The following is a 20,738-nucleotide window of genomic DNA, read 5'->3' as shown; positions in this document are numbered from 1 at the left end:
ATGGGCAAGAGACTGAAGTTGGCAATAAACAGGCAATAAACGGCGCATGGATCAGTTCATGAATGATGACATGTTTCAGTGTTGAAGCTGTATTTTATATTTAATTAGGCAAGAAGAGATTATTTATTGCTTAAAAATGGAGTACTGTGTACCATATGCTATGCAGTTTCACCGAGCTGTTACTGAAGTCTGCTGCAGTTTTAAGCTTTTAGGTGTGGCTTTTAAAAGCATTTTGCTGTTGTTTTAGTTAGAATATTAATCTTACTAGGATATCTTTCTTAAAATGCCAAATGTAAGGTAAAGGGACACTGTCAAGTATCTTAGGCCAAAATATGACAACTCTGCCCAGAAGTACTTAAAATACCTCCATTCAAAATTATTTGACAGAGTTGCCTCTGGATTTCCTCTCTGCATCCCAGTTCTTAGCATTTTTTCGTCCTGTGGCAAATATTTTTCAGCCACTGTTTAAGTAAATCTTGAAGTAATTGGCTCCATCTAATAAGCCAGATGTTTCCCTGCAAGTGTTTCATGTAGACAGTCCTGAGGCTGGCTGAAGCGTATGTTTGGGAGGAGGGGAATAAAAACACTGGATTGTTTTTATCTGGCATTTGAGTCTTTATTGTACCTTTTCTTTAGGTTTTCCTGCCCCATGGGAGTAGTTTTATGGCTTTTTTGCTCTCTGAAAGAGGACTAAGTGTGGGAGCCAGAACCTGTAGTTTAAAGAAAAAAAAAAAAAGGTTTGCTTCTAACCAAGGAGAGTACTTAAGTAGGAGAAAAATTTTCAAAAGAGGCAATACTCAATCTGGTAAGGTACAACAAGTGGACAGGAGTGCAGCTGTTCAAGAACGGGAATCCCATCCCATGTCAGCTAGAAGAGGGAGTCTTTTCCACCTCGGACGCTGTGCAGAGAAGACAGTAAAGAAACTGTCACTAGTACCAACCTTTTGTTTGAATGTCCCAGACGGTTTATGACTGAGGCCATGGAAACCCAATAAAGGACTTAGGACTTAGAGTGTAGGTTTGTGCAAGGTACGATTTCATTCAAGCCCCTTATACCTCCATTCATAAAGCGCTTGTTCATGTGAGCTGTGCCAGGGATGCTGATAAATCTGTTTATTTACAGGTGCTCAGGTGAGTTGTTGAATTGGGCTTTTTGTTATCCAAAGGTATGCAATTAAGAGAAAAGCAATATTTAAAATTGATCATAAGATTAATTGAAGGGGATGTCACGCTCATGGAACAAAGAGAGCATACGTTGTGGTCAGCATAAAGCAACTGGGTGTTTTTCCTGGGCGCTGGAACAATGGAAGGTAATGTTTTTTGTTCTGCAGAGGTTTATGAGAAGGAAAGAACATAGTTGCTTTAAGAAAATGACAGTGTTCCTTTGCTCATCATTACTCAATATTGCTTTCTGAAAAATCAGAGAGATGTATTGCACGAGAGTGTACCACATTACAAAATAGCAAAGCTTCAAGAGCCTGACTTTGCGCCTTTTTTAAAATTGAAATTGCACTATAGTTTTCATTATGCTCAGTCACTGAGATTGTAACTTGTTCAGAAGCATCTTTTGGTCTTAACTGCCAAAGAATTGCAAACCCCGTTCACATCAAACTACATGCTCCAGATGGGGGAAAAAGAGATTTATGTATACCAGCGTCTGTACAGTTACAGAGATGTAGATGGTTGTGTACTGGAATGTTTCTTGATGCTTTTTTCTTTCCTTTTTTAACCTCAGGAATTAAAAAAATAAAATTCGATATCATTCAGAACGTGTGTCCTTTTTCTGCCTTGTAGAGATAGCTTTGGAAGATAAATCAGGTGATTGTATGATCTACTTCTAAGCAGGAAAAAATTTTACAAAATTAGGGAAATAGAAAATGGTTTGTCACGCTGGTGGACAAAGGGCACGTCTGTAGAGTACATCCGAGCAACAGCAGAGATCCTTAAATAAGTACTAGGTGAGCTGGCCCCCAATTTAGAGCAACTGTCACCGTGTCCTGGTGGCTCGGAGCAGCCAGGCCTGCCTCAGCAAGGGCAGAGCCCCGTGGCTGAGAAACACTTTTGTCCACCTTTGCATCCCCTGGGAGGTAAGAACAAAGCCACCCCAAGGACAGCAATTGCACTCGCTGTCCTCAGCCATGCCGAGCAGCGTTGTCCGTCAGCTCAGGGCTTCCATCTGGTTTTCCCCAGGTCCTGGCCAGGTCTGTACTCCTGAGTTAGGTTGCGTGGCTGTGGGAGGGAAAGAAGTGCCGTCTGAGTCACCGGCACTCTTCACGTGTCACCCTGAATTGCATCTGTAGTCCCAGTCCCGGGACACGTGGTAAATGCATAGACTCGTCTGAGCTGCTGGGGACATCTGAATGGGGTCAAGAGGACAACGGGCCACATCATCACCAGTCATCGCTTCTTTTATCAGTTATTTCTGTTCCCTCACGGGAGTTTCGTGCTGGGGTGGAGGCTGCGGCGCTTCCCATCCCCGCCGCCCAGCAGCAGCACCAGCCGCCGCTCCACACTCAGGGGCCTCTTGCTGGGTCAGAGCCTCCAGCAAAGCCTATAGCCCATGGCACAAGGGACCTGCAATACACGTGCAAGCGACCGTACCCGAGCGACGTACAACAGCTCTGCAGGGGAGGCTGTAGCTCTTGGAAGCCTTTGTGTGCATCTCCAACATTTAGCCTTACTGGACAGTATCTCCTCCCTTCTTTGGTGCTGGTAGCAAGGTTCTCCCAGCCCTAGTGCAGCCTATACGCGGGGTCCTAACCCGCCTGTTTCTTGGCCTGTGCCCCAAATATTGGCCTTGGCACACCCAGTACAACATTCCGCTGTGGGGACCATGTGAAGCTGCCACAAGACAGTGGTACCTTCCCCATTAGCCCTTGAAATGTCACAGGGACGCTCTGAAGTCCAAATATAAGGTTTCAAAACACATATGGCCCAGGAGGCTTGGAAAAAAACAGGCATCACTTGGAGGTGCTGGGACTACAGCGTCTGGTCAGTTAAATGATGGATAATTGATTCAGATTGTACCTGGAAATGGTGGGTTTGCACAGACCGAACTCAGATCGATGGTTCTGGTTTTGGGCTACTTTTATCTACTGTGTCTTCAGTGATTCTTGCAGCACTCATCGCCATTCTCTTACACCTTTCCATCTTCCTGCTCTCTGGAAGAGATGCTGCTGTAAAGCACGTCCCGGTTTCAGGCAGGAGCAGGCATCAGTCAGGCAGGTTTGCCTGCAGAAGTGAAAGTTTCTCATCAGCTCTCCCAGCTTCCTCTCCTTGCACCACAAGCCAGCGGGCGCCGTGCTACGTGACTGCCTGCACCACGGTCGCGGCTACCTCCGAGCCCTTCACCACAGCAAGCCGACGACAACCTGAAGCTACTGCCACGGCCGTCCCCGCTACGGCACAGCTCCCAGCCTTTGCAGTTTGGGGGGGTTAGGCCAGCGGGCAGGTCTGGCCCAGTTCCCACTTGGGTGAAATCTGGGGTCCTGGCACGCTCCTGGCTCTCAGAAGTCTGAGGTGAGGACTGGGAGTTGGGGGGGGTCTCGGGGTGACAATGCAATGCTCAGGGCAGAGACAAGCTGAGCTGCTCCTTCAAAGAAAAGGGACAGCAAAGGAGACTGCAACCCAAAACATGAGCATCTGGGAAAAAATGGCCTTAAAGAGAGAGGAGAGGAGCTGTGTAAGATCTTGGGCCTCTCCCAGGGCTTCCAACAACTGCTGGGTGACTGTGCTGCTGGAGTTGTGGGTAAGGCACAGGCAGCGTCCCACGGGAGGCGTGAGCGGCCGTGGGGCAGGGGACGTAATACCCCGCACCCTTGGGGAAACCCACCCTCTGGGGAGGCAGCATCAGCTGAAGGCTGGGGACACCCTAGGGAAGCGTTGGAGGGATTTTGGTGGGCTAAATCCAGCTAAAGCCTCAGGGCAGAGGGACAGAGGAGTCCCGGGATGGCTTGGCCGCAAGGAGCTGGGCTGCTGGAGGAGAGAGGTCCCTGGTAGATGGAGGAGGGGGCAATGACAGAAGAATGCCTCCATGACCGAGTCCTCGCTGTGTGGTGGCCAGCAGCGAGGGACCCCGCCAGGGATGAAGCTTCAGCCGGAGGGGCCGCAGGAAGACAGCTTCCCTGCAAGTTTGAGGGGTCAGGCAGCCTGGGAAGCCACCAGCGGCTGCTGGACCACAGGCAGCCCCGGTGGGAGGGACCCCACGAGGGAAAACCCACCCAGGGGGGCGGTCCCCTGGCTCCCCAGGCAGGGCGGCGGGGAGCAGCTCGACTCAGAGTGGGACCGGCGTGACTCAGGGACAACCCCGCCACCCCAAACTGCTGAAAGTTCATCGCCGTTTCACCACCCTCAACAGTTTCGCTCACCAATCAAGCATGAAAATTTCCCACCATATTTTGCAAAGCAAAGAAGCTTTTACCTTCATTGAGAAGGCCCCGAAATTCAAGTTCCCGGGGCCGGCAGGACGCACAGCTCGAGGGCTGGTTTGGGGCTGGGAGGACCCCCTGGGAAGGGGCGGCGGGGCTCCCTCCTCCCACGCCCTCAGAAACCTGCCCTCCCTCCCAAAACTGCACCCCACCCGTCGCCTCCGGCCCCGAAACCCACTCTGGCGCCTGTGGGATCCTCAGCTGCTGCTTCCACACCCCAAGGCACAGACACACATAGTACACCCTGTTAGCAAGGTTTTCCTCTGGCCTTTTTCAGGAGGGGTAAAATCTGTCATTGGAAACAGGTTACGTCTACGGATCCAAACCCAGGAAGGACGCCTGAGCAAGAAACAACCAGTTCATCCCCTCACAGTTTGTGCCAGGGCCTTTATTTAACACAATTTCAGCTTCCACTCGCACTGAGCTCGACACAAATCGCAAAAAAACCCCAAACCCTTCTTACACGTACAGTGAAAAGTACAAACATCTTTCATCATTTTTTTCCCTAAGGAAAAAGTAAAAAAAAAAAATTTAAAAAATCCTAATAAACATATATGAAACTAGAACCCCATCTGCTCAGAAATACCCTATTAGCTAGAAAAGAAGCGCCAAGCCTCGCAGAAATCTCGTGTTTATCGACACACTTTAATGATAAATGGACAACGAAAACGCTTTCTTCCTGCAAGAAATAATTACCAGGAGGCAAACCAGGTTAAATGTGCTTATTTAAAACAAAGCCCCCTGAGCACTACAACTTGCAACCGAAGACCGGGAGGCGCAGGCTGCGGTCAGGCAGGACAGGCGATGCTGTGTCGCCGGGAGGGGACGAGCGAGGGGGAACGGCCACACAGTGACCTGCGGCCTCGGGCACCGTTATGGTGCCAGCACCAGCACACCGAAAGCCCTATAGAAGTTGTGGGGTGCATTACAGCACACCGCTTTTGGGAACCCCTGCCTCCACCAACCTCAAGTCTCAATCCAAATTTCATTAAATTTAGATTTGATGCCTCATTACTCTCTGTCTTACTGGCCTCAGGCTAAATACATTTTTTCACCGTTAGCAAAGATGTCAGTGAATAACCAGAGTCTGTTGAACCATGGGTTTGGTTTTTGGGTTCTGTTTTATGATGGCTATGCACCACAGCATGGCAAATATCTCCAGGACAGAAAACTCAGCATCTCCGATGTCCTTGAATTTTTATCGCAAGGTGCAGTTTGACAATGCAGAGACCGCACAAAATGCCAGTATCACAACAGGAGCCGTAGCAAATGCATTGTACCAAATTTCACCTTGCAACACACAGCGAAAATAAAGGAGAAAACTCTCATTCTGTAAATGACCACTTTCTGATGAACACAAGCGACCGCCTTTCCTTTGCAACACGAACCGCCCGTGCAGCACAACAGGGTTGTGTGTCGGCACAGGCACAGAGAGCAGCGTTTGCCTGCCGCAGCAAGCCAGCCCAGGAGCTAAAGGCTGTTCTCCTTTACGGCAGAGGGGACCTGGTGTAGGTGCGAGCAGGTCTCCCGAGCCCGGCCACCTCCGTAGGAGACCCCGGCTGGACAGCAAGCGACGGCTGAACCCCCTCCTACTGCTTCCTGAGGACAGGACGGGCGGCTCATCCTGCTTCACCTGCCCTGCCGCCGCCGTAGCTTGGCTTACCGCCTCCCTGCGAGGCTGCTTATTTCTGCTTGTGGTCTGAGCTGCAGATGGGCTGGGTATTTACAGCTGTCACAAAAATAGCTTTTATCCTCTGTCAGTTCTGCTTACGACAAGTACAGCTCCATTTTGCTGCCCTGTGCCGAAGGTTTCCCTTCCTTCTAGCCAGCAAGCACCAGTTAGGTCCCGCATGGTGAGGACAGGGCACATGAGGAGCCCCCAGCCCTCCCCGCTCCTCTGGGACAGTCTTGGGGGTATACAGATGGTTTCCAAAGAGTTTGGTGCTCCTCCAGAGGGGAGAGAGGGGGGACTAACTTACAAGAGGACTTGGCAACGGAGGGGACATAATGGAGGAGGCCAAGTGGGTGCTAAGGGTCAGGGAGTTTCTCACCCGCCGCCTGCCCAGTATGGCAGAGGACCAGTCTGAGCTGTGCTCCTGGCTGTCGCAGGCGGAGGAACGCTGCTCTTGGCCCCCACCCTGGCAGCAGCCGCTGCTCCGCACCATCCTGCCCAGCGCCGTCCTGAACCGCTCCCCAGCAAAGACGTAGAGGAAGGGGTTGAGGCAGCTGTGGAGGAAAGCGATGCTCTGGGTGACCTGCAGCCCGATGCCCAGCTGGTTGGCAGCCTGACAGCTGTATGCCACCCTGGTGTAGTTGTTGATGGCTTTGACCATCAAAACAACATTGTATGGGAACTGAGAGAGGAGGAAAGCAGTGATGATCATGGTGATGATCTTCAGGGACTTCTGCTTTTGAGATCTTTTGGCTTGCAGGAGGGTGTTGATGATAAGAGTGTAACAAATAACCATGACAAGGAGCGGGAGGAAGAATCCAATTGTGACTTTCAAGGACAGAACAGTAACTCTGAAGACCGTGCTGACGTTTGGTGGGTACATAATTTTGCAAACTGTGATGTCACCCACCCACATGCTTTGGCTGTACATGATTTCTGGGATGCACAGGCTCACGGACATCAGCCAGACAGTCAAGCACATGAGTTTGCTGCGCAGGAGCCGCCTTTGCTTAGAAGTTTTAGCTTTCATCGCCTGAACAATAGTGATGTACCTGTCGAAGCTGATGCAGGTTAGAAACAAGCTGCAGCCATAGAAGTTGATCTTATACATGCTGTTGACGACTTTGCACATGAAGTTCTTGAAGATCCAGCCATTGGAGGCAGCCTTGGCCCAGAAGGGGAGGGTGAAGAGGAGGAGTAGGTCCCCAATGGCCAGGTGCAGCAGGTACCAATCCATCATGCTCCTCCTGAAGCGGTATTTGCAGTAGACGAGCACGACCAAGGCATTTCCCACCGTGCCCACAAAGAAGATGAGCCAGAAAAACACTGGCAGGAAGGCTCGAGCAAACTGCCTGACCTGCCTTTTGTCGCACATGAAGTCTGTGTCATTCATCAGGTTTCCGTACAGAGACAGCAGCGCGCTGTCATTCTTGTAGTAATCCAGGCTGGTCTTGCCAGGTTGGGTGACCTGTAATGGGACATCAGGTAAATTTGTGTTGAGAGATGGCTCAGTAAAGCATAAATTTGCCCCTCTCCACCAGATGCAGTTGAAGATCCCTAATATATTCCCTTTTAGATGGGAAAGAGCAAAGGCTGCCTGTGAAACACAGCACATTTCAGTGTGTGTGGCACAACAGAGACTTAGAAAAATGATCCGTTGAATAACAAACTCTTAAGAAAAGAGCAGTTCACAGCCTCCAGCCAACTTCAGTTATTAAAATGGCAGGTGGTGGGAGCATTCTTCTGTTAGATCATTCAAAACACTGTTGGTTTGGCAGCTTCAAATACATAACAAAATGCAAAATCACCAACTTGGAAGAGGTGGGGGAGAAAGCTTTGTATTACTGCTATGGTGGGACATCGCAGGGACAATTTGTGCCTGCTCGTTGCAGGGTGGTTGGACTTGATGACCTTAAAAGGTCCCTTTCAACCCAAAGATTCTATGATTCTATGGGTCACCATTGGCTCGAGAGAGGCAGAAAACTGATGGAGGCAAAGAGGGAGGGAAGAAAAATGGAGATTACACAGCAGCATAGCTGTATACTCACTATGCTTGCAATTTCCATCTTCAGCCAGATCCTTACTCAGTCTTGAAGAAGATACCGTAACCTGGAGGGGAAAGATGGGGAGAAAACAACTGATTTGACACAGCTTTGAAATAGAACTGTGACTCCTTCTTCTTCTTCTTCTTCTTCTTCTTCTTCTTCTTCTTCTTCTTCTTCTTCTTCTTCTTCTTCTTCTTCTTCTTCATCTCATAAAAACCTCAACCCTTTGAAACAAGTCTGGCCAGGAGATGAACAGACCATGCAGAAATTGATGTTGCTGGTTTGAATTATTTAGGTATTTCCATTTTACAAATTTACATTTAGCCTTCATTAGGTCTTTGGATTCTCTATGGCACTGTGCTGACTATGTCCTTTGACTTACTAGTGTCACTACAATCTCATTTTTAGTAAGATGTAGAGTCCCCAGTGCACACATTAAAAAAGAAAGTAATCTGAAAGTACCGTATCTTCCAAAAGATTCATGAGAATAAACAAAATGTGTCTCTTAAATTGCCTAGCAACTAACAAGGAAAAGTACCTGCCTTTAGTAGTAGTTTGCGGTGTTAAAATATTTGCATCCTTTGCAGTGACTGATAATCTCTGCCTACAACATCTCTTTCTCATCTAGGAGTTTAAGCACAATGCCCATTTCTGTTGGCCTATGAAGCAGGTCATTATGCCCCAGTAAAGAAGAAAATATTGTTTTTTCCGGCCACAGATTGCTTTTCAAGTCTGTCTGTCTACCATCACAAAAGGTAGCTGAGCCTGGCGGGCTGGACGTGAGTCACGCGCTCCAAAGTGTTCGTGTTCTGCACCAGCCCACCTGTGCTGGGAATGAAGCCGGGGGACAACGTGAGGTGGGTCCCGTCGATGCTACCGGAGACCTTCAGCTAGCACAGACCTTTCCTCTGGACATGGGTGCCTTCAAAAGCAGGTCAGACAACTGAGAGGTCACCTTGCAGAGCCAAACCTCTCACTGCAGCAGCAGTTGGATGGAGCTGAACCTCCTCCACGAGGAAACGGCCCACGTTCACGCTCTGGCTTCCTTACGGTTGCTTGTTGCGTGCTGACTTCCCCGGTACTACTTGGGGCACGAACTGATGCAGCGTGCAGTCCGTCTCCCCAGCCTGCGTTAGGGTTAGCGGAGTTAGCGCGTTTGTCAGCAAAGCCCGTTTACTGTAAGTGGCTACCGTGAGGGCTGGCGAGCGCACCTCCAGCCTCCTCGCGGTGTTTGCAGCACCCTCCGGCCCCGACTGCCCTCCATCCCTTTGCCCGCTCTGGAGCGAACGCGTGCAGCAAATATTTGCAGGGCTTCGGAATCCGGTCAGAAAGATTCAACACAGTTGTTTTCATCTATTTAGAAATGATTGTGTTCAGAAAGCACCGATTAGGGGCTAATCCTTCCATTTTTTTATCTTCATCAAGCAACTTTAATGAACATGAATTATTTAGGAGCAAGGCGTTGCTCAAAGCAAAGCATCATTTGGCAGCATGAGATCTTTGCAATAAAAGAACATGTGTCTAGGCACAGTGTTTGCTTAAAAATAGATTGAAGAAATAAAACCAGTCACAAATACGTGCTCTTAGTTTTTAAATTATCAAGATACAGAACTACACACAGATTTATGCTGGTGCCTGGAGTTTCAAGTACAGATATAAATTTAGTACCTGGCTTTTAATGATGATACCTGGGTCCTGTGCATAATAGTTGAATTTCGGATGCACAGCACTCAAAATATGTTTTTATTTGACTTCTTTTCAAAGACGACAACCAAGGAAAGTAAATGGCCAAAGCATACTAACGCTACAGCGTGGCGCAGGATTTACGCCAGTAAAAATATGCAAGCAGATGGAAAGAAACCACCTGTACGATACCTATCAAACAGATGTACCACATGTAAATACTAAGATGTAGAAATTAAGACCAGTCGTAGCCATCCACACACAAACGATGTTGCACAGGTCTACTGAAAGAAGCGGAAAATGCTCCTCTCCCTGCCGTGGTTCAATACAGCGAAGTCTCTGGTGGCAACAGCCCCGCAAGGGCTTTTCCTTGTCCCTGTCCCCATCCCCATCCTGCTCTGGCTCCGGCCCAGGCAGCAGCGTGGGCGCAGCGGGGGGCCGGAGGGGCGGCCGACCCCGCCGGGCGCAGGCAGCGAGGGTGCAGCCACCCCGGCCCCCTCGCCGCGGGCACGTGACGTAAGCACGGGCAGAGCCGGCGGCTGAGCCGCGTTCCCGGCGCCCGAGAAGCGAAGCCTCGCGGCCTCACCCGCGGCGCGGAGGAGGCAGCGGGGGGTTCGCTTTGTCGCCGTCGCTGGGGTTGTTACGCGAATAATGGCAGTAACGTGGGGTTAGATGCAATGAGCTTTCGGATGTTCTATCACTAGTTACTTGGGAGAAGAACTCTAGTTACTTCTCCCAAGTAACTAGTGACAGGATGAGAGGAAATGGCCTCAAGTTGCGCCAGGGGAGGTTTAGATTGGATATTAGGAAAAATTTCTTCACTGAGAGGGTGGTCAGGCATTGGAACAGGCTGCCCAGGGAGGTGGTGGAGTCGCCATCCCTGGAAGTGTTCAAAAAACGTGTGGATGTGGCGCTTCAGGACATGGTTTAGGGGACATGGTGGTTCTGGATTAATGGTTGGACTTGATGATCTTAAAGGTCCTTTCCAACCTAGTGATTCTGTGATTCTGTGATTCTAGCGAGCACCTGATCCTTTTCTAGGGTGAACTTCACAGGACGCTGAAAGTTGACAAGCAGCAGACCGTCCCTTGAGACGAGGAGGGGCTGCGTATTAATCAAAATTAATTTGATCCCCTTTTGCTTATTCGGGGTGGGGATGGGACACGGTTTCAGGAATCGCTGCGCTAAGCGCGTGACTCATCCTTCCCAGCTACACAGCGAGTTGAAACCAGGAACCGGCAGCGCATCGTCCCCCCACAGCAGCGCAAAATTCAGCCACCTAGGCTGAGACCTGCCACGTACCGCCCCGAGGTGCCTGCGGGCAGCGAGCTACTGATTTCTCCCCGGCACCAAAACGCCGTTGCCGCGTCTGCTGAAAGGTGCCGAGCTGCGCATCCCAGCGGGCTGCTTGGTGTTATTTTCTTTTAGCTGTGGGATCTACCTTAAATCGCAATCGAAAAGGTCTTTGTAACTGGGTGTGTTCAATGGCAATGAGCTTTTTTTTTAAAAAAAAAAAAAAAGAAAAAGGGCAATCTGTAATTCGGTTTCCTTTCTACGGAGGCTGCACGTGGGACAGACAGACACGAGTAGCAGAGGAGGGGACTCACCGGGACAGTCGCCGCAGGGGTCGGCCCGGCCGTGGCACCCAGCAGTCGCGCCGCGCCGCTCAGTGTTTGCTCTTTGCACCCGCGGTTAAGCTTTGGGCTTTTTGTAGGCTGGGGTGGGTGTGTGCTCCCGCGACCCCAGCCTAATCAGACCTGTCACAGGCTGTTTTCTCTGTGGTTTGCACAGTTTAGGTGGCTCAAACACAGATGGCAATCTTCTCTTTTTTTATTTTTGCTTTGGTTTTCTTTTTTTCCCCCCGGTAAGCTCTTTCGATAGCGAAGGGAAGACCTCTCATACCATCACTTCTCTGCTCATGTGCATCATCTAGCACAGGGCAAACCAGAGGCTGCTCCCAGTGTGGCCATGTCCTGCCGGAAAACACTTTCTCTGGGGGAAAAAATAAATCCCCGAACAAGAACAAGAATCCTCCCTCTGGGGAGCCGCCAGAGTCCCCTGGGGAGGCTGGGACAGGAGTGAGGATCCTGCTCCTGCCCGCCCCAAGCTGGCCCACGGGCACAGCTCCCCACGGCTGCCCACCAAGGCTGCAAGCAAGAAGGGGCTGGGGTCGCAGCATTTGCGTGATGCCCCACAACACCGGGTGCTTTGCAAGCAACAGCAAAATGGAACGACCTGAAAGTACACCACCTTCAAGAGGAAAGGCCAGGTTATTCCCGCCACAGAAGTCCTGTTCAGGTCAACCCTGTTCAGGGCAGGACTCCAGCCAGTGACGTGAAGTCCCTGCTGGTGGCACGTCTTATGTGGCAACCATCCAGAAGAGCGTTGAAGGATTTTGAAGAGGAAGACAGTGAGAAGTGCTTAATAAATAGATGAAGCCACACATCTTATGTCTTCTCTCTGGTAAGCTGGCATGCAAATTACAGTGATTTAAATTCCCCTCTCTGCAGGAAGTCCAAGCACCATGGGTCTTTGCTTAAATGCTGGACAGTGTTTGGCTTGGGCTTAGCTGTTACTTGGCACCATGCTGCAGTGTCAGCAGCGTGGCATCCTCTTCCAAGGGGAAGGAGTCCAAGGTGCTCCACACTTAACTGCACAATCCCCGCTAAGGTGTCTGCGGGGATAATTTAATTAGTCGTCATCCTAAAACTCTTAATTCTCCCTAGAAGCAATGTAATAAGCATAACTTAACCTACCCACTTCACACAGGCAGTTCCACTAAAAGTCCCTGGCAAGATAAATCTCCAGACCAGAACATGGGCGGCTGCTCATCCTATTCATTATTTTTCTGCCACGTGCCATTTATTAAGTGAGTGTCACTGACAACAACGGCATTTTTGCCTCAGATGGCAGGAACAGAAGCAGGACAACAGTGTTAACCTTACAAATCCTCTTGCCAAATTTTTGCCAAACCGGTTCCCTATTTGCATCCTCACTCAGTGCTGTCCACAGTTAATTCATTTAGAACCAAAACAGAGACAGTGCCATCGGTTCTTGTGATACCAACATGCATCGTGAGATAACCTGTGATTTCCCTCCAGCTCATATAATTGACTAAGCAACAAGACTAAGCATCTCTGTTTTCCTTACAAATATATTGTTTTCATGCTCGCCAAGAGAACTTGCAAGTGTAACACTTTTTTGTGTTGTTTAAAGTAAGCAGGAAAATGAAAATATAAGAAATATGTCTTCTTTTTAACTTCAGAGTGTTTAATTTTAAGCACAACTTGGGGAGGATTTTTTAAGCTCTAGTCCATGTACTAATGGCTGAGGTGTACTCAGCTTGATGTGCTGAGCAGGTGCTGGAAAGATTTTGCAGAAAATCTTTCAGATTTTCTGAACAAAGAAAACAAAACTTGGGGCTAACGCCATCTGCTGAGGCTGACCGAGAAGTTTCCTTTTTTCATAGTGAAAACTGCACTGTGCTTGCACTAAATCCGCCTTTTAATATACGTATTTTCCCCTCTCCAGGCACAAGGAGGACACTAATCTGCTTCTCTTCGAGCCGGCTGTTTTACAAGTTCAACAACCCCTCAGCTGGGCTGTTTAGGAGAGGCTGTGGCCACGATTCGCCACCCTCTATGAGGAGGATATTTGCACTTGGTGAGATCAATGCCTCTTGTACACAAGGAAATAATGTTATCTAGGAACTTTCTATAGATCAAAACACGTAGGGTGAGTCCTAGGAACATAAGACTGGACATGACAAGCCACTTCAGCTGTTCCTTGTTTCCCCAGAGGGAGGCAACACGAAGCACCTGGGCTGTTCCCGACAAGCAGGAGTTGCTCTCCATTGAATAGTCTCTTGTATCTTCAAGCAAAGACAAGACGACCCTGCATAATATCATTCCCAACCTAGACACTCGCAAACACTTTGCAAATCAAAAGCGTGGTTCTGTAGATATTTTCAGCATTTCTTATTCTGCCAGTAATGCAATTTCAGCCAGGTTACTGGCTTGCGTAGACTACGCACAGGGTTTCCTGGGGCTTTGCATACCAAGCAAACAGAAGGGCATTCTCATTCCCATTTCCAGCAGGTGTACAGAGTCATTACAATGATCAAAAGTGTTTGTGAGTTCAGATGTAAATTTTGAGATGTGTAAGACCTGCCTGGTTTGGCTGTTTTTTTGTTTTTGTTTTTGTTTTTTTTTAGGGTACATTATGTTCTCATAACTTTCCCCCAGCTGACCCAGTCGCAGGTAGAAGCACACACAACACTCCTGCAAATCCGACCGCAGAGGTAACCCGCTGGGTCTCCAGAAAACAGGGTACCTGCAACCAGAAGCCACCTGCAAGGACACAGGTCTGACTCCCTCCCTGCTGTCACGCAAGGTGGCCTCGACAGACAGAAGCTTAGATGCTCCTGTGGGGAGCTGAGCTGCCTTGGTCGCAAAGCCCCGTCTCTCTCTGACTTGGTATTTCAAGAACGACATATTTCACCTTTCTAATGCTGCTGAAATCTGTGAATTACTAAACTCTTAGTTTAGGTGGATTAGGTGTTCTTTTTGGGCTAGAATGTGGTTTTCTAGATATGGTGCATTCTCATTTTCTCAAATTCTCAAAGAAGTGTCTAGCCATGAGTTTTTCAAAATTAATTTTGCACAGTTGTTCCAGGCTTTCACTCACTCGAAAGAATGTATTTAGGGTTCACCATTTTAAAGTGCATCAGAACATCCTAGTTAAATGTATGTTTTCATAACTTTATTTATTGAAATTTTTTACAGGGCCAAACTTGATTTCTAGTAAGGAGTATTAACGGTTTTCATTCAGTGAATGATGTCAGCACGCACAACAATATCAGTGCTTTCGCAGAAGAGATTTGGTGACATGGTAGTGCTAAATCACACTTGTGACAGCAGAAACTGATTTCACATGGGTAGCCAGCAGCATCCAGCAACTCTGCTGAGTCACTTTAAAGGATCACAGACACGTCATTTGTCAAATGTTCTCTAATTTAACTGTATCTGCTAAAAATCTGTTCTTACTTTGAAATCCTTAGTGATCATATTAAAAGACAACTTGTGTATTATCTCTCTGCCTCACTGTGTTAAACTGAAGTCAGAAGGAGTGAGGAGAAAGTGTAACACAAACATCTAATGTGGATTTTTATCTCAGAATTTTTTTATATATTTCCCTCTTAGAGTTTTGACAGTTTCAGTAAGTTTACAAGTTTTGACATTTCACCTGCCTAGTGGACGGAGGGAAGGTGGTAGTTGTAGTTTTTCTGGATTTTAGTAAATCTTTTGATCCTGTCCCTCACAGCAATCTTCTGGACAATTTGTGTAGCTGCGAGAGGAGCAGATGTGCAGTGCGTTGGGTGAAGAACTGGCTGAAGGACAGGGCTCAGAGGGTTGCAGTGAATGGGGCTGCATCTGGCCGGTGACCGGTCACCAGCGGTGTTCCTCAGGGCTCACTCCTAGGGCCAGTCGTGTTCGGTATTTTTATCAATGATCTGGATGCAAGAGTTGAAAGCACCATTAGCAAGTTTGCTGATGATGCCAAACTGGGAGGTGCTGTTGAGTCTCTTGAGGGACAAGAGGCCTTGCAGAGGGATCTAGACAGACTGGAGCATTGGGCTATGATTAATGGGAAGAAATGTAACAAGTCGAAATGCCAGATTCTGCACCTAGGACAGAGTAATGCCGGGCACAAGCATAAACTTGGGGGAGGAGATGCTGGACACCAGCCCTGCAGAAAGGGATCTGGGGGTGCTGGTTGCCAGCAGGCTCAGTTTGAGTCAGCAGTATGCCCTTGGCAGCCAAGAGGGCAACCCGCGTCCATCAATCAGCCAGTCAAACCATAACCAGCCGGTCAAAAGAGGGGGTAGTCAGAAGGGGTGATTATCCCACTGTATTCAGCGTTGGTGCAGCCTCACCTTGAATATTGTATGTCATTCCAGGCTCCACAATTTAAGAAGGCTGTAAAGGTCCTTGAATCAGTCTAGTGGAGGGCAACCAAGCTGGTGAAAGGGCTGGAAGGAATGTCCTGTGAGGACTGGCTAAGGACTTTGGGCTTGTCTGGCTTGGAGAAAAGGAGGCTGAGGGGCGACCTCATTGCTCTCTGTGGAGGGGAAGTGAAGAGGGAGGTGCTGATCTCTTCTCCCTGGTATCCACTGACAAGATGTGTGTGAATAATTCAAAGCTGTGCTCGGGGAGCTTTAGACTGGACATTAAGAAGCATTTCTTTATCAATAGGGTGGTCAAACGTTGGAACAGACTTCCTGGAGAAGTGGTCACTGGAGAGGCGGTCAATGCTCCATGACTGTTAGTGTTCAAAAGTCATTTGGAAAATGCCCTTAATAACATGCTTTAACTTCTGGTAAGCCCTGACGAGGTCAAGCAATAGGACTACATCATCGCTGTAAGTCCCTTCCAGCAGAACTATTCCCTTCCCATTCCCTTTGCTTCCCCCTCCCTTCCCCTTCCCCTTCCCTTGTCTGCCCTGCCCTTGCCCTTCGCCTTGCCCTTCCCATTTCCTTTCCCATACCCCTTCCCTTTTCTCTTCTCCTTCCCTTCCCTTCCTTTCCCCCTCCCTTCCCACTCCCTTCCCCTTCCCTCCCAATGCATTGAATAACAATGAGACCTGAAATGCCAGGGCTTTTTCAGCTCCAAAACCACTTTCAAGGACACATAGCACAAAGGTTATAATGGCTAACAGGGTTTTATTGTTTTTTTCTCAATCTCTTTCAGAGCAGACACTCCCAAGCATTAAGACGGTGCCCATGGGTAGCCAGGAGCAGTCTGATGCCATCCTCTCTTTAGCTTGAAAAAACTTCCCTTGATGCCTGGCAAAGGAAAGTGAGAGCCACAGAAAGTCACTGGTCCCCCATGTTGTGTGGAGAGCTGGATGCATGATTATTGAGGTTCAGGAAATATTAACCTTTGCCAGGGTTAGAAGAAAGCAGGTAACGGCCTGATGCACAAAGGCAGCACTCTCCAGGACAATCTGAAAAGATTTCGGAATGTGTGTTTTCCCTCTTTTTTTGGAAACTAATCTTTTCCACATAAATTTTTACTTTGGCATGCCAAAAACACCCCAAATATTGCCACACCTAGTTTAAAAGTATTTTTTCTCTTGTCTTTTTTTGTTGCAGCCTTTGAGAAGGACTATCATCAAAGTCACGTATCACTTAGGATGACAAACTCTAAGAATATAGCAGCAGGAATAGAGGCCGACCAGTGTCGGCTTCAAATACTTCCTCAAGAGTATTTGAAGCATAAGGACCAGGACCAATCAGCCACCAAAGAGGAAGAGGAGGAGGTGTGTGGTATTTTCCAAAGTGTTCCACTTATCGACGCCAACCCTACTTTTTGCCCTCCGAACGTTGCTCTGCTGTGCTTCTTGGCCCGCAATGGGCAAGAGACCCAGGGCACGAGTGGTGCCATGGAGGTGCCCGAGCAGCCAGCAAGAAGGGAGCTGAAAGGGCCTGGAGGAGCCCTGGCAAGGGGCTGTGCTCAGTGCTACAGAGGGCAAGAAGCAAGCCACTGGGGCCACCATTGGGGCCCACCCTGTGAGTCTAGAAAGCTTCCTCCCCCTGGATGTGGGGCACGAGGGCCCCCTTTGTGGAGCAGGAGCAGCAGGCACCTGGCCAAAATGGCCCAGAGGAGCCCTGGCAAGGGGCCATGCTCAGTGCTGCAGAGGAAGGCAAAAAACCCCCAGGGACCAGCGCCGATCTGCCCCGGGGGAAAATTCCTTCCTGACCCCAGACAGAGCTGGCGATCGGCTGTTCCCTGAGCACGTGAGCACGACCTGCCTCCTCAGCCCACAGGCTGCTCACGCCTCCCAGGAGATGCCCAAGCCCTGTTCTCCCTGACCCTGGAGACACTTGAGGGGATTCCAAGAATGGCCAAATGGCCCCCCACCTGATCGACCTTGGGGACAAGAATCCTTGCCATGCCTGGCAGGACACCAGAGGGTGCTCCAAAGCACTGGCAGCCCTTGCAACATCTCTGCATCCCACTTCTTACGGCTGCTGCCCCTGGCTCTGCCGGGGATGAGGACTGAGCTCTGCAGTGCTCCCCAAGTGCTCGTCCGGAAGGCATTCCCTTGGTCTTGCCACTGGTGGCATCTCCTGAGGAGCTGGCGTCTGCTCCCTGAGGGCTGAAGCAGCACTGCCGTCCATCAGATGGGCTTTGAACATGGTCCTGCCAGGAGCTGGCCTTGCAGCGGAGAACCTCCAGCAGTATCATCCAGCCTCCAGTCTTCCTCCCTCTGAGTAATTCCACCGGCTCCTCAAGGACTCCAAGTTTCTGGGCTGCCTGCTGGGCACAGGGGAGGATGTTTTCTTTTTCCTGCCCCGGGGCATTGTGACTGCTGCGTTGCCGGGTGGTGGCACTGTGACATGGGAGTGACAGGGAGTGCCACATCAAAAAGGACTAGTTACATCTTTTCAAATATAATAGCATAAGATATTTCCATTGGAAGGGACCTTCAACAGTCTTCTAGACCATATACTTGGCCAATTCATGGCTGACCAAGTTAAACCTTATTATTAAGGGCATTTTCCAAATGCCTTTTAAACACTGGAAGGCTTAGGGCATTAACCACCTCCTCAGGAAGCTTGATCCACTGTTTGACCACACTGTCAGTCAAGATATGCTTCCTAAAGTCCGGTCTAATTTTCCCCTGGTTCAGCTTTGAACCATTCCCACACATCCTATCACTGAGTGATCTGGATGAGGGGATCAAGTGCTCCCTCAGTAAGTTTGCAGATGATACCAAGTTGGGCAGGACTGTTGATCTCCTGGAAGGTAGGAGGGCTCTGCAGAGGGAGAGGAGCCTCTGCAGAGGCTCTAGCCTCTGGACAGGCTGGATTGATGGGCCAAGGTCAACTGTATGAGGTTTAATAAGGCCAAGTGCCGGGTCCTGCACTTTGGTCACAACAATCCCATGCAACGCTACAGGTTTGGGGGGGAGTAGCTGGAGAGCAGCCCGGTGGAAAAGGACCTGGGGGAGCTGGTTGACAGCTGGCTGAACATGAGCCAGCAGTGTGCCCAGGTGGACAAAAAGGCCAACAGTGTCCTGGCCTGTATCAGAAACAGTGTGGCCAGCAGGGGTAGGGAAGTGATTGTGCCCCTGTACTCGGCCCTGGTGAGGCCGCACCTTGAACACTGTGTTCAGTTTTGGGCCCCTCACTACAAGAAAGACATTGAGTTGCTGCAGCGTGTCCAGAGAAGGACAACGAAGCTGGTGAGGGGTCTGGAGCACAAGTCTCATGAGGAGCGGCTGAGGGAAGTGGGGTTGTTCAGTCTGGAGAAGAGAAGGCTGAGGGGAGACCTCATAGCTCTCTACAACTACCTGAAATGGGGTTGTGGTGAGGTGGGTGGTGGTCTCTTCTCCCAAGTAACTAGCCATAGGATGAGAGGAAATGGCCTCAAGTTTCGCCAGGGGAGGGTTAGACTAGATATTAGGAAAATTTTCTTTACTGAGAGAGTGGTCAAGCGTTGGAACAGGCTGCCCAGGGAGGTGGTGGAGTCACCATGACTGGAAGTATTCAAAAAACATGTAGATGTGGCACTTCAGGATATGGTTTAGTGGGCATGGTGGTGTTGGGTTAATGGTTGGACTTGATGATCTTAAAGGTTTTTTCCAACCTTAATGATTCTGTGATTCTCTGATTCTATGATCACAACCCCCACAAGTCCTTCTCTGTTCACAATTAGCAAGTCTAGGAGGGCATCTTTCCTAGCTGGCTCACTGGGCACCTGTGACAAGAAGAAAACTGCCAAGACCTGCTTGTCACAGCAGTATGATATTCCCAGCTGATGTCTGGGAAGTTGAAATCTCCCATAAAAACAAGGGTTACTGATACTGAAATTTCTCCTAATTGCCTAGAGAATAACTCATCAGTGCTTACATCCTGGCTGGGCGATTGGTAGTAGACACCCACTACAGCATGTCCATTGTTTTCCATCCCCCTAATCCTTACCCAGAAGCTCTCCACCGCATTATTACTAACTGTAAAGGCTGCACAATCAGGCCTCTCCCTTACGTATTCTGCCACACCTCCACCCCATCTGCTCTGCCTATCCCTCCTGAAGAGCCTGTAGCCCTCCTTCCCATCACTCCAGTTGTGGAACTCATTCCACCAAGTCTCACCAGTACCAATGATATCATAGTTCTGGAAGATGATCAACACTTCCAGTTCATCCTGCTTGTTTCTCATACTGCATGCTTTGGTGTATAAGCATTTCAGATATGCTGCTGAGCCCTCTGTGCTCCCAGGAGCAGCGTAAATGTTCCCACTAGGATGCCACCTCAGGCGGTGCCATGCCAACCCTTGGCTTACCTACTGCAAACCTGTTGGTATCTCCTTCTCCCATGGAGCTTAGTTGAAAGCTCTCTCGATCAGTCATACCAGCTTATGCCCAAAGATCTGTTTTCCCCATCAAGACAGGTGGATCCCCTCAGGCCTCAATATACCTTGTCTCTCAAAAGTTTTTCCATGGTTTAAATCCCAAAAGTTTTGGCGAGTCAAGCCCTATCTGCCTCAAGACCTGATCCCAACTGCCCAATTGTGACTGAAGTTGTGTCAGTTGCCCTGATTGTGTCTGAAGAAATAGGAGTGAGGTCAGATTTGCAACTAATACAGATGCCTACTCAAACACTACCGTGAGATCGTAAATTGGTCACTGCTGCTTTTAGGGCCATTAGTTAATGAAAATGACCTGAAGGCTGTAGTCAGTAAGAAGAATACAACGTTGCATAGTGCGAATTGTATTATAGTGGTGAGCAAATTGACCCCTTTTTTCTCCTCAAAGCCTTGAAGAAGGCCAGTTTCACTTGGGGTTTCTCTGCTCCCAGAAGCAACTGGATGGCAACAGCTGCCCAAGTGCAGCAGCCCTCCTGCCT

General features: G+C 49.2%; 1 protein-coding gene across 1 annotated transcript; it reads right to left on the bottom strand.

Annotated features, from left to right (window-relative positions):
* Window positions 1-6,402: 6,402 nt before the first annotated feature.
* On the bottom strand, window positions 6,403-20,052 carry CCR9 (C-C motif chemokine receptor 9; the record flags this gene model as incomplete). Its single annotated transcript, XM_081996478.1, is given in 3 exon segments — window positions 6,403-6,420; window positions 6,422-7,567; window positions 19,816-20,052. Coding segments are annotated over 3 exon segments (1,401 nt in total).
* Between the last annotated feature and the right edge of the window lie 686 nt (window positions 20,053-20,738).

Source organism: Phaethon aethereus (genome assembly GCF_964289735.1).
Source record: "Phaethon aethereus genome assembly, chromosome: 2".
NCBI classification, from domain to species: domain Eukaryota; kingdom Metazoa; phylum Chordata; class Aves; order Phaethontiformes; family Phaethontidae; genus Phaethon; species Phaethon aethereus.
Note: the sequence above shows the minus strand (reverse complement) of the source record. Positions and strands in the feature narration are given on the sequence as shown.